The sequence below is a fragment of the Nannobrachium achirus genome (genome assembly GCF_963921795.1).
Source record: "Nannobrachium achirus genome assembly, chromosome: 7".
In the NCBI taxonomy this organism is placed as follows: domain Eukaryota; kingdom Metazoa; phylum Chordata; class Actinopteri; order Myctophiformes; family Myctophidae; genus Nannobrachium; species Nannobrachium achirus.
Window position 1 is genome coordinate 48,697,425 of NC_137816.1, and position 13,928 is coordinate 48,711,352.

Sequence of the window (13,928 nt, forward strand, 5' to 3'; positions counted from 1 at the left end):
ACGGCTTCTGCTCTGCACCAGAGCAGGGAGAGGAGAGGCTAGAAAGGGAGGGGAGGGAGGGGTCTGTTTACCCTCCAGAAAAACGCGGGCAAAAATCCTTGATTATGCGGGATAAAATCCTTGATTTCGCGGGCAAGAATCCTTGATTATGCGGTGAATTATGCAGGTTCTTTATGTGAAATTATGCGGTGAAAATGCAAAACTATGTGAAATATGCGGGAACTTGTGAAAGTTGCGGGGGAAAAAAACAACAGGAAGAGAACGTCACCTTGAGGTTCCCTACAATTCCTGTGGGAAATTAATTTAATCTTGCCATTTATATTACATTCATCCACATGTTTTGGCACTTAAAACCAGTCTACATTTTGTCTTACCATTTATATTAGTGCCATCCACATTATTACTTGCACCTGCGTAGCGTGTAAGTACTGTGTTTGGTGATTTTGTATCCGTATCCGTCTTCGCTTACGTCATCCCATGGGTTCAGACCACCAACAGTGATGAGTTCTACCCCTCTGATTCTTAAATGGTAGAATGCTATATATTCTACACCTGTGCATGTTGTCACAGAATGTGGATGTGTACTTTTTGTACTGCCCATACTATACTTTGTGTGTGTTTTCAGCAAGCCCACACAGTTTCTCTAGGAACTGCATTTCTAGTTTCATTAATCATCTCTCTCAGCTAAGGGGTTCCTGCTTCATCTCTCTCTCTCTAAAAAATAAATCACACTGAGTGTGAAGTGAGCGGTGCTATTTCATCGAGCTTGGCCAATGTGGGAAGGGGTAGGACATAAGTAGAGCGGTTAGTCCTGTTCAAAAAAAAAAAAAAAAAAGCCTAACTGTTTACCAAATGACAGATTTTACATTAAACCAAACTTTCAGATTTTTATTAGCCTACTTTCCAGTAGTAGGGGAAATTAGACTAAGAAATTGTCCAATCTGTTGATGGATGATGATGATCGTGATGGAAAGAAGCACCACATGTGGTACACACATTTCTCAGCGTTCACAGTATCTCACCATTTAAGAATTGGTCCCATTCAAGAGGGGTACAGTATTTTTAGCAGTTCTCCTGGAAGAAGCCAAGCTCCAACATCTGGCTTTGTCTGGGCTCAGAAGCGTGGCCTACATCTGGCCTACATCTGACCTACATCTTGGCACATAGCGCTCAAAGTTTGTTGTATGCCCAGGGTCACATTGGCCAAGCTTCACTGGACGCTTAATGAATTTAATTCATAAATAGCACCGCTCACTTCACAGTTCACACTAGGTGTGGTTTTGTTTCTGTAAATGTATGTTTTCCCCTCAGGTTCCTTTCACTCTTTATCCTTGCTAATTCTTCTCTTGTTACTGAAAACAAGTGTAAAGGTGGTTGCACACTGCTGCGTTTTTCGTTGCGAAATGACTGACATAATGTGAGGTTGATTTTTTTATTTGCGTGCTCCGAAATTCAGTCCGATATTCGGCCCGAAAAACGCAGCAGTGTGCAACCAGCTTAACTCCTCGAAAACTTATTTTCATTGGAAAACAGAATCTGAATATAGCATTTACATAACAACACCTTGGCAAATGCCCTCCTCCAGTAGCGGAACAATTCAGAACCGGGCCGGTATGCGAGCCACAATGCTCGGGCCCCGTCAATCGTCTCGATAATATCATTGTTGCGACCGAAGGTCGCATATACTCTGAAGAACCGTGTCGCTTGAGTGTCCTTCCGTAACCTCTGTGATGTCAGTGTGATGTCAGCGAGTTGTGACATCACTTCCTGTACAGGACGGCTACACGAAATGTAACACTATATATGGAGATAGTCCAGTCCATCATGTCATATGGGACTACCGTCATAGAAAGTAGCCATTGTTAGGCCGGAGTCAATGGCTGTCTGTCTGACTGTCTGTACAGGAAGTGATGTCACATGACATACTTTTTATATATATATGTAAATATGGGGGCGTCTGTGTTAAGAACGTTTCGTTGTCAAGCTCAACGTTGGGCATTTGGACCTATACATGGAGAAATGGAGCGAATCTGTTTGGCCTAAACATGGAGATGTGGAGAACACTATATATGGAGAAAGTCCATTCCATCATGTCATATGGGACTACCGTCATAGACAGTAGCCATTGTTAGGCCAACTCAATGGACTGAGTCACAGTGATGTAACTCCGATCTGATACGGGCGGCTGGACTTAGATCACCTATGAAAGGATGTCCATGAAAGAATGTCCATCCACCTGGAGAAAAGAAAATGTAACAAGGAGGTGGCAACGGGGCGGCCAGATAAAGTTATTAGGCCTGGATCCAACTTTAAGTCGATGTATCAAACCGGTACTCGAAACGTACTTAGAATTTAACATATTTTCTAAAGTAAATATGGGGGCGGCTGTGTTAAGAACGTTTCGTTGTCAAGCTCAACGTTGGGCATTTGGACCTATACATGGAGAAATGGAGCGAATCTGTTTGGCCTAAACATGGAGATGTGGATAACACTATATATGGAGAAAGTCTCGTCCAATATATCATATGGGACTACCGTCATAGACAGTAGCCATTGTTAATCCGGAGTCAATGGCTGACTGTCTGTACAGGAAGTGATGTCACATGACATACTTTTTATGCCCATATATGAGTCCTAACATGGAGATGTGGATAACACTATACTGTATATGGAGATAGTCTAGTCCAATATGTCATATAGAACTACCGTCATAGACAGTAGCCATTGTTAGGTTGGAGTCAATGGCTGTCTGTCTGACTGTCTGTACAGGAAGTGATGTCACATGACATACTTTTTATGCCCATATATGAGTCCTTCTGTACCACATCTCCATGTTTAGGCAAACTCCACACAGAAAGGCCCTATCGCCAACCCAACCTAGGGTTGATACCCTCACAAAAACATGAACAAACTCCCCCCAGAATGACAACAACTAGAATCGTCAGAGAAACGCTGTGGTTGGCCAGATGGTCAAGAATTGGCGCGACCTCGCCCTTTAGGGCGAGGTCGCATGTCACCCTGAGGTCGCATTCCACCCTCAGGTGTCTTACTAGTATAGTTTCCTCGCTGGCATAATTGTTCAATATCCACCGTCATGATTAATGCCTTGCTTGCTTGTGCATTGCTGCCTGTCTCGTTTGAAAGTTTCTGTGGTATATTTTAATTGATACAAATTACAAAAGGTTTTGAAAGTGCGCGGTTCCACTGCAGCCATCACTACACTTCTCACTAAACGTAAACAACATATTGTCTGTCTGTGAATAGAAGCCAATCAAGCCATGACATCTGTCTGCTCTTCCTGTTGTCCTTCACAATAAAGTGTGTGTCCCCCTTTACTTTCCAATGCGTGACATTTTACCCAGGTTAATATAAACAGGAAATAGGTGTAACAGAGGCAGCGTGATACAGAAAGCCTTTGTTAGCCTTCTGGTTGGTCCCTGACTGACCAACCAGCAGGCTCTATCTGCCTAGTCCCGCCCTGGTTCCGCCTTTTTTATGTTGAATTTGCTAAAACATAATTTATGGGGAAATAAAAACATACAAAAACATGCTGATTCACTATGCTGCCACTGAGCAGCTCCATTTGACTGAAACCAAGTTTGAAATTAGAATTGAGCACACAGAATAACAATACGAAGCAACTGAATTAACATGGTAGTGGATGGAGTGTCCCACTGAATGTCCCACCAAGACAAAGCAACCAATGAGTGTGGAGAGGGGCAGGACAACGGGCGGGACTTGACAAAGGGTGAATTGCGAGGGAGGCTGACAGTCAGTCGGAGGCTGGCGGCCGGGCCCCCGTGGTTCGTGGGCCGATATGCGGCCGCTTAACCAGCTTAACCGGACGCTCCGCCCCTGCCCTCCTCTCTCTGACAATGTTCTGAGAATTCACTGACAATCCACTGACTTGCCGATGGCATGACATGTGAAGTTCTCAAATGGCACATATATACTTCACATTGTCCTTAGCCATGTCGTCTGAGAAGGTCAACCATGTTGGTAGTCATGGCTGCCAGTTCCCACCTGATGTTGTGTGGGAGTCCAGACTGCTCCAGACCGTACTGAATAACTGCTAGCTTACATAATGTCTTCAGACTAGGACTCAAGTCTAAGGCATACAGGTCATCAGGTGTTTTGTCTCCTCCAAAGAGGATAATACGATCTCCCATCATGCAACAGCACATGCCATTCGTTGGAACCGGGCCTTTCCCCTTGGGCTCAACCTTCTTCCAGCAGAAGGTCTCTGGATTGAATTTCCACAGATCATTTAAGTTCAAGTACGATGTGGAGTCACCAAATATGTACGTGGAGCCACCAAATATGTACAACTCTCCATTGTAGGTAAAGGCTGAATGTTGACTGCGTCCTTCTGGATGAGGCTGTGCAGAAGGTGAGTTCATCCAGCAGTTGGTCTCTGTCTCAAACACACTGATGATGGCGGGTTGTGGAATTCCCCGTACAACCTGTACGCCTCGTACCCCCAGCCTCCAAATACAAACATCTTTGTCCCGATGATGGTGGCAGAGTAATCCAATGAAGCAGGAGGTGGAGTTCCTCTGGTGCTAATTAAAGACCAGACCTTTGTGCTGGTGTCCAACTTGTAGATGTCATTAGATTGCCCAATCCGCTGGGAGTATCCTCCATGAATAAACATGACCTTCCCCAAGACACAGGCTGAGTGGTCGTACTTCCTCACTGGAACGGTCCCAGAAATCCTGGGTTTGAACCATCTGTGGGCGTCGACATCAAATGTATATAGCACATTACAGTAAGGAACCCCTCCCCAGACATAGACGATAGCTTCAATCAGCACAGCTGTGTGGCCCTGACGCCAGGAGGGAACCTCAAGGTGACGTTCTCTTCCTGTTGTCACCGGGGTCAGCTTCCTCCAGCGCAGAGACACTGTGTTGAAAACGTGCACATCAATCTGAGCCGAGTTGTCATCTCTGAGTCCTCCGAAGGAGTACACCTTGTTCTCTACTGCTACAGCAGGATAAAAGTTTGGTTGTTGTCCTCCCTTCACATGTACCGTCCAGCAGAACATTTCTCACACTGTAAACCACACTGGATCTGTTAAACCTTGTTCTGAGAAACAACTGAAGGCCTGTCCATACTTTGACCGAAACCGCCGTTTTCGGTCAAAAGGTCCTTTTCAACTATAAAATTTAATTCCTTGAAAGTTCTGGAATGCTTTTTCTCCGAACAATAGTTCTGAAATTTGCACAACGAGATGTTGTGACTCGCCGAAATCTAGTTCGGTGAAACGGCAAACGTGATTGGTCGGTTGGATCACGTGTGTGTTGGTGGTTCACAAGAAGACGGGTGATGCTGGTGGCCACAACACTGTCCCAAAGCTGTTCATCCAGCTGCAGTGGCTCGAACATACCCCCGCCGGCTAGATGTGCTCGCCTCCTCCTCAGCTGCACAAAGCAGGGCAAAATCCTCCTCCTCCTCTGCCTCCTCGTCTTCCTCCTCCTCCATAACCTCCACAATACGTGCCACCGCTTCCAACTTTTCCATCTCCGCCGTCGCTGCTGTTGTTGTCTCTCTACCTCTCTTCTTTCCTGTTCTCTTTTCTCCTCACAATGCGCCTCGCCGCCTCCTACACCACACGCAGCGTGGTGTACGCTTTTCCCCGAACCCTCCGAACAGGAGCGAAGTATGAACATCCGACGCTTTTTTTTCGGAAAAGATAAAAAATAAAAAAGTTTATTTTTCAACCGAAAAGTTCGGTTCTGTCGAAGTATGGAGAGGCCTTGAGTCCTGATGTGGTAGATATCGCTTATATTGGTCCAGTGGCAAAGGGTTGGCCAATCCACAAAGATGATAAGTTGGGTTGGCCAATCAAGGAGGCCGATGGCGATGACTGTTGATTGTCCTTATATTAGACCCTCCAGAAAAACGCGGGCAAAAATCCTTGATTATGCGGGCTAAAATCCTTGATTATGCGGTGAATTATGCGATGAAAATACGAAACTATGCGAAATATGCGGGAACTTGTGAACGTTGCGGAAAAAATGCGAAATTATGCGAAATATGTATTTATATATTATACAGTATATATATATATATATATATATATATATATATATATATATATATATATATATAAACATTGATAACTATTTAAAATATATACAGTACACTGGCTATTTGGAAATAGACAACATATCACTAAAGAGACGTATGTGTGTATATCTGCTATTAAGGGTCCTTGAGTGAATTCAGAAATGCAAAACAGACTTTTGACTGCCTTTCATTATTTTCAAGGCAAAAAAGCAAACCTTTGTCAATAACTGCCATTGAATTACCTTAATAGGCTACCTCAAAGCAAAAATAATTACCCTATGACCTATGTAATTGCTAAGGATATAGCTCACTACTAAAGCAAAACTCCGGTTTATTTATGTGGTTTTGCTCTCTCTAAAGGGATTTAAGGGATTAAAATGTTTTTTTTTTTTTTTTTTTTTTTTCCGGAGGTGCTCTGAACAGCAACGTTTCAAACGGAGTGCAATGGAGACGTCCAATCAAGTAGGATGGACTTTAATTTTGTCGTTTCTTGAAGTTTGATGGAGTAGCACGTAGCAGGTTAATTTAGGCTACAGTGTTGATAGAGGAAGAGTGTCTTATGCCTGCCTCTGTATGCCTGCAGCGCAGATCCACGCGGTGCAGCGAGCGAGCGAGTGCGCGCGCGCGTGCGCACACACACACACACACACACACACACACACACACACACACACACACGCACACACGCACACACACACACACACACACACACAGAGGAGCCATGTGTTTCACTGCGCCTCATTGTTTTGCCTCTGTTCTGTCTGAATGTGATTGAACAGTGATAGGGGCTTTTAAGCCGTGACATCATTTTGTAGTCAGACCTCCAAGCAGATTTATTGTCAATATGTGTCCCTCGCTATTTCAACAGATCCGAGACAAAAATAACGACTAAAGTATAATTCTACACTTTCCTGTCAACAAGAAAGAGAAGACAAATTAGTAAATAGTAAAAATAGTAAAAAAGATTCATGGGCGCTAGGGCCTTTTGGCCTCAAAAGTTCTCTGCCTACAAAATGATGTCAGACGTAAGAGCCCCGAAAAGGTGCGGGGATTGTGAAATCAAGCGATGCCCGCATATTTCACATATTTTCCGCGGAAATATGCGATTATTGCGGTGAATATGCGATCGCATAATCGCGTTTTTCTGGAGGGTCTAACAATAGGTCCTCACACTAATGTTCATAATAAAATTGCAAAAAAAAGAAAACAAAAATCTACTCTGTCCAAGTCTCTTAGGAGAGCTGTGGGAAGTTCAGAAATCCATAGTCTTGTGACATCATCAATCAAGCTAATAGAAAATGCAGGCTTTTTATTCCTGAAAAGTTGCAAGGTTAAAGTGGAAGCTATTGTTCTCACGATAATAAAAATCTAAAATATATTTTCAAAAATATTGTTTAAAAAAAAGAATCGGCCAAACGATGATGTCACAAGACTATGGATTTCTGAACTCCCCACAGCTCTCCCAAGAGACTTGGACAGAGTAGATTCTTTTTTGCAATTTTATTATGAACATTAGTGAGGACCTATTATATGAAGATAGGTTGAAAAGTGGCAAAGTCCTCCTTTAAGTTCTCCAATCATGATCAGAACATACCCATTTTGTTTGAATTAAATGAAATCACTTACCCTACCTTTAAGATATTTCCTTTTTATTTGGCTTCATTTTAAATATTTACCCCAACATTTTTATTAAAACCTTTAATACAATTATTATCGATGTATTTTTTATAATGGATTAAATTGATTAATTGGATGAACTGTTGCACCTCCACAGGTGAGAGAGCCACCGAGGGCTGCGTGCTCCAGGGGGGGAGGAGGCCTGAGGGCAGACCACCCGCCGGCGTACCAGTTTGCGGGGACGTCCCACTCAGACGCTGGGGGGACTCACTCAGAGGCCGGCCTCACCCACTCAGACTCAGGGCCCTGGGCCAGTTCAGTCAAAGTGCCTGCTACCACAGCGGAGACATCGCACCCTTATCCAATCAGCGATGCGCGCCAAGGAGGACACAGCGAGCACGAAGAGGAGGAGGAAGTGACATCATCAGGTGCCACCAGAAGTGCCCATTATCATCAGCAAGTACACGAGGGCAGAGACGACTCCACCACTCCTGACACAGAAGACTACTTCAGTAAAGGTAAACACTTTAAAATGATCCCTGGCTAATACGACAAATATGCCTTAATACATTATAATTGTCCTCTATAACTACAATGTAAAATGTAATTCTTCTAGAAATAGCTAATCTTTCACTCAATAGGTAAAATGCCTGTCGCAAGTTGACGATGTCATAAATGTCATTTGAAATATTGATTTGATGCTTATATTAACCATAGGAAGTATTACGTTTGTTTTTATTTGCACATGTATGCATGCCATAAATTCCATAGGGATAGATCACACATGACATTTAGTACATCATCAACTTGCGACAGGCATTTCCCCTATTGAGTGAAAGATTAGCTATTTCTAGAATAAATAAAATAATTGAGGTGTTTTTAATTTTACATTTTAGTTATAGAGGACAATGACAGTGATTATTACTTGATTATTGTCAAATGATATGGCGTCTGCTAAATGCCCAAATTGTAAATTGTAGTATAGTAGGCGAACAAACAAGCAGATAACATGATTGTGATAGGGATGTACCAGTCTAACATTTGATAGGACATGTTACAACCATAGACTGTAAAAAAGAGAAGGACAAAGCTATGTCCATATACTCTACAGTCGGTACATGGAGCCTAATTTGCCAAGCGTGTGCATGCCGCCATCTTTCTACATCCTGTCCTGAAAATGGAAATGGTACCAGAATTCTATGACAGAGCTGGGGGTGGGCCAATACATGCTATTGGTTGGGAGCTTGTCAATCAAGCTAGCCATGCCCCTCCATACATTATTTCATCATTAATCAAGTGTAAAGTTTGGCAAAAATCCATTCACTTGAATGGAGCATAATACCCTTTGTTCCCAGCAGGGGAGAAAACAGCTAAACTAGCGGCCATTCATATCTCTCTCTTCCTATATCGCCTCAACTTGCAAGTCGGATACTATGCCCTTGGTTACAACCAGGGACGTGCTGGGCGGAAAGAGTTGGAGGCCCTCATTGCGCGCTATAGAGAGAGATCTCTCTCCATAGCGCTGCTGCTGCAACTCAAAGATTTGCCATTTCAGATCATGACAAGTGACAAGCCAGTGGGCCAATTACATGAGTTATATTTCATCGTTGTCGGGTGGAAACCTTGTATGTCCAAAAACGTTTGTTTTGTATTTATCATTAAAAAATGATTTAAACTAGTTAAAACAGCCGATCTGCTGTTTTCACTACTTTTGTGCGACAGCCTTGTATGATGAAGCAGGGCTTCGCTTCGCAAAAAAAATGACAAATTTGAAACTTGGAGATACGAGGTTTCTGCCCGACAGTGACGATTTACTTTGTTGGCCGCCCAGCCCCCAAAATGGAATGAAGGCCGACATTTTATCTTAATTTTTTTCCTAATGGCCGGCCGGGAATGAACCGGCCGTTCGGGAGTTGTCCTGCTTTTCCCAATGGCCAGCACGTCCCTGGTTACAACCAGTATAACACGTGATAGGACACGTTACAACAGTGGCGGGCGGTGCATTTTATACCCAGGCTTTCAATAGATATCAATCCTCCCACAAGCTCAACTGTTAGAATTGCGCACAAATTCACATGATTATAGTGTCATTCGACATAACCAGGCAACAACAGACAACATCGATATCCAAACCAAGCTGATGAGATCGGAGACTGACTGAGTTACACACCGCACAAGTGCACGCCGCACGCACGCTCACTCACAGCCACACACACACACACACACACACACACACACACACACACACACACACACACACACACACACACACACACACACACACACACACACACACACACACACACACACACACACACACACACACACACACACACACACACACACACACACACACACACACACACACACACACACACACACACACACACACACACACACACTTGCAGCTTAGTGCACAGTCAGACAGAGCCAACTTGCAACACAGACAGAAACAACAATATAGCCTATAAAATGATCAATCATCATAGAGAGTACAAAATAATAGCCTATAAAAAGCAATTAAACTCACCATGGCTGGCTGCTAATAGGGTGTGCCAAATGTAGTTCTAAGAGCGGCCATTTCTTGGGTAAACACAGCCTTACACAGGTGTTATGATTAGACTATAGCATTAGTTCTATGCAATCAAACAATTGAAACACCTGTGTTTTTACCCAAGAAATGGCCGCTAAGGACTACAATGACATAGCCGCTGGCACACACTATATGTCCATCAATGCCAAGCTTTTCTTTGTCATACTAGAAAAAGGTTTGCCATATTGTCCAGTAAATCCACACCAAACAGTTTATTCTCCTCCTTCAGCCATGTTTCGTTATTTATGCATTTGTTTGTGAGTTAATTTAGCAAACTGAACTCATCACTCATCAGCTCAGACTCAGAGTAAACAGAAGAACATGAAAACAAAGGTTTGGTTTGGAGGAAGTGGTTCCCGTTTCTCATTGGACAGTTTTTCCAGGGAAACTTTCCAGGGATGGGATCTATAGACTGTAGGGCAATCAATGGGATGCTAGCAACGCCAAAATAAAAGCCTTTGGTATCTGAGGCAAGCAAGCAACGTCATCAGGGCCAGCTAGAAGGCTCTGCTATCTGAACGAATATGCCCAGCAGGGTAAACTCGAGATCTGATTAAAGAAGCTGACAATTTAAATGTCAGCCCCATTCACTTGTACTGCGGCTGGCTTCTGAAGGCTCACGGTGGAGATTTCTACCCGGAGACAACACAACAAAAAATGTCATTGGTTAAAAAAAAAAAGAAAAAAAAAGAAAAGATGTGTTTTTAGACCTACAGGGAGTGGAAGCAGAGACCAGCCTGACTGAGTGAGTGAGAGACAATGATGGCAGTGAAATAAATGTGCAAAAATAATTGTATATTATGAAATATAAACGTCTTTATCAGGCAAGTGCAGGGCCAGTAGAGAAGGCCTTGCAGGCCCTGACGGCCCACCACTGCACAACCAGTATAACATGTGATATTTTACAGATTCCACTCCCAGTGACAATTCGCTCTCCCCTCTGATGGACGACACCAAAGTGGACGATGACATCATTTTCACGTCGCCCAATAAGACCCGCACGACCGAGGATCTGTTTGCTATGATACACAGGTAGAGTACTGGTGATTTTCGTCTCCACCAGGCCGAAGGCAGTGACTGGAGATTGTGTCTTTGCCCCTTTGCCTCTCTCCGTCCGTCCACTGTGTGTGTGTGTGTGTGTGTGTGTGTGTGTGTGTGTGTGTGTGTCTGTCTGTCTATCTGTCAGCTAATCTCCGGCACTGTTGGACGGATCGGTGTGAAACATAATAACAGTTAAAGGGATATTCCACTTTCAAAAAAACTTTTTGTCATTGTATGGTCTAATCAGGCTTGTATGAACACCCTGAACAGTTTTAAATTTTCTTCATTCAGTATTTAGATATTTGATGTAAATGTTACCAGGCCCTCCAGGCTCAGGGCCTCTCCCCACACACACTCATTGTAACTTCAAACTCCATTTTAACCATGGTAGATTCATTAAAAACACCCATTATTGTTTCTGGTGACTCATACTACCCTCCTAATACGTGAGCAGGCCGTGTTTTTTCCATAACGTTTTTCATGTATTTTTATATATTTTTATAGTATTTAATTTTTTCCATTCTCCCAAAGAATTATTAAAAATACATGAAAAACGTTATGGAAAAAACACGGCCTGCTCACGTATTAGGAGGGTAGTATGAGTCACCAGAAAAAATAATGGGTGTTTTTAATGAATCTATCATGGTTAAAATGGAGTTTGAAGTTACAATGAGTGTGTGTGGGGAGAGGCCCTGAGCCTGGAGGGCCTGGTAACATTTACATCAAATATCTAAATACTGAATGAAGAAAACTAAAAACTGTTCAGGGTGTTCATACAAGCCTGATTAGACCATACAATAGCAAAAAGTTTTTTGAAACTGGAATATCCCTTTAAGCACAAGGAAAACAGTAATGGCTCACAGTGTTAAGACACTCTCTATATGTTCCCAAAGTCCTGGGCTAAAATCCAACCGAGGGTGGCCTAATCTTTACTGCCAAGTGTGACGGAGAGAGTCGCAGCCCAAGCCTTGAAGCCTCAAAATGTCTAGTATCTCCCCCAGACCAAAGAGATGTCTCTTTGGTCTAGTGGTTAAGATATTGGACTTTCGTGTGGGAGACCCGGGTACGAAACCGGGTGGGGAGGTTCGGATCACCTCCGTTACATTGGTGCCGTGACCCGGATTCGGGCTTCCCCGTAGGAGGAGGTCAAAGGGGGGTGAGTGTGACGGAGAGAGTCGCAGCCCAAGCCTTGAAGCCTCAAAAAGTCTAGTATCTCCCCCAGACCAAAGAGATGTCTCTTTGGTCTAGTGGTTAAGATATTGGACTTTCGCGTGGGAGACCCGGGTACGAAACCGGGTGGGGAGGTTCGGATCACCTCTGTTACACAGGCATGTTTTGAAAACTAACATCCACAAATTGCCAACCTACAAGCTCAACAAGTCATGCTGTGTTGTGTTGTAAGATCGTCTATTTCCACTATTTGTTGTATGAAATAGTATATACTGTGGTTAACAAACTGTAATCATTCTATCTATATATCTATCTAGGAAGGAACATGCAGTAAAAGGTGTGTTATTGGATGATTGCGATGCACTGATGGTATCTCAATTCCATTCAGATCCAAGAGGAAGGTCCTGGGCCGTAAGGACTCCGGAGACTTGAACGCCAAGTCTCGTCTGTGTCCCGCGGCGCCGGTGGCCTCCGGAGCCGTCCCCGTTAACGCCATCCCACCAGCCCCTCCTCTGACCATGGCAGCCGCCCTGGCCACTCCTGCCGGGGCCCAGCGGACCCCGGTCCCCATCTACCGCAGCGCCAAGAAGTCCAGCACCTCCAACGAGGAGTTCAAGCTGCTGCTCCTGAAGAAAGGCAGCCGCTCGGACTCCAGCTACCGCATGTCGGCCACGGAGATCCTCAAGAGCCCCATCACCCCCAAGTCCCCCGGGGACCCCCTCCAGGAGGGACCCTTCAGGCAGGCCGAGGAGATGCCCTGCCCCCTGGGGCTGCTGCAGCATCAGGAGCCCCCCGTATCGGGCCTGGAGCCCATCCAGATCCCCGGCCTCTTCCCCCGGGCCAACGCAGAGAGCTTCACGCCCAAGACCCTCCCCATGTCGGCCGCCTCCAGGCAGGGGCGCTCCCGCATCCCCCCGGTGGCCAACAGCAGCCGCTACAGCACGCGCAGCCGCCTCTACACGGCTCCCATGCAAGCCATCTCGGAAGGCGAGACGGAGAACTCGGACGGGAGCCCCCACGACGACAGATCTTCCTAGAGTCCAACCTGGATCAGAACGCTACGTCCCTGGCTCTCAACCTCGGGTCCGGGGACTATCAGCGGCCCAAATGGACCCCTTACGGGTCTGTGACTCTGAGAGTGTGTGCACTCTCAGAGTTATGTTAACACTGAGGATTTTACAGTGCAGGCCGGGCTTGCAGTATAGCGTCGTTGTCGGGTGGAAACCTGGTATGTCCAAAACCGTTTGCTTTGTATTTATCATTTAAAAATGTTAAACTACGCGGTGCGAGGCGCTGTGTGCTTGTAGATCGGCTGTTTTCACTACTTTCGTGCGATGGCCTTGTGTGATGAAGCAGGACTATGCTTTGCGAAAAAATCTACAAATTTGAAACTTGGAGATACGAGGTTTCTGCCCGACAGTGACGATAGTTTAGTTCA

General features: G+C 44.7%; 1 protein-coding gene across 1 annotated transcript in view; it reads left to right on the top strand.

Moving 5' to 3' along the window:
• The window catches only part of nhsb (Nance-Horan syndrome b (congenital cataracts and dental anomalies)), a gene marked incomplete at both ends in the record, with an annotated part of 96,759 nt that extends 83,232 nt beyond the window's left edge, over nucleotides 1-13,527 (top strand). Inside the window, 3 exons of the mRNA XM_080729781.1 lie at nucleotides 7,844-8,204; nucleotides 11,188-11,311; nucleotides 12,879-13,527. Of these exons, the coding sequence (XP_080585907.1) occupies nucleotides 7,844-8,204; nucleotides 11,188-11,311; nucleotides 12,879-13,527 (1,134 nt within the window). The remainder of the gene's footprint in view (nucleotides 1-7,843; nucleotides 8,205-11,187; nucleotides 11,312-12,878) is intronic.
• Nucleotides 13,528-13,928: the final 401 nt, after the last annotated feature.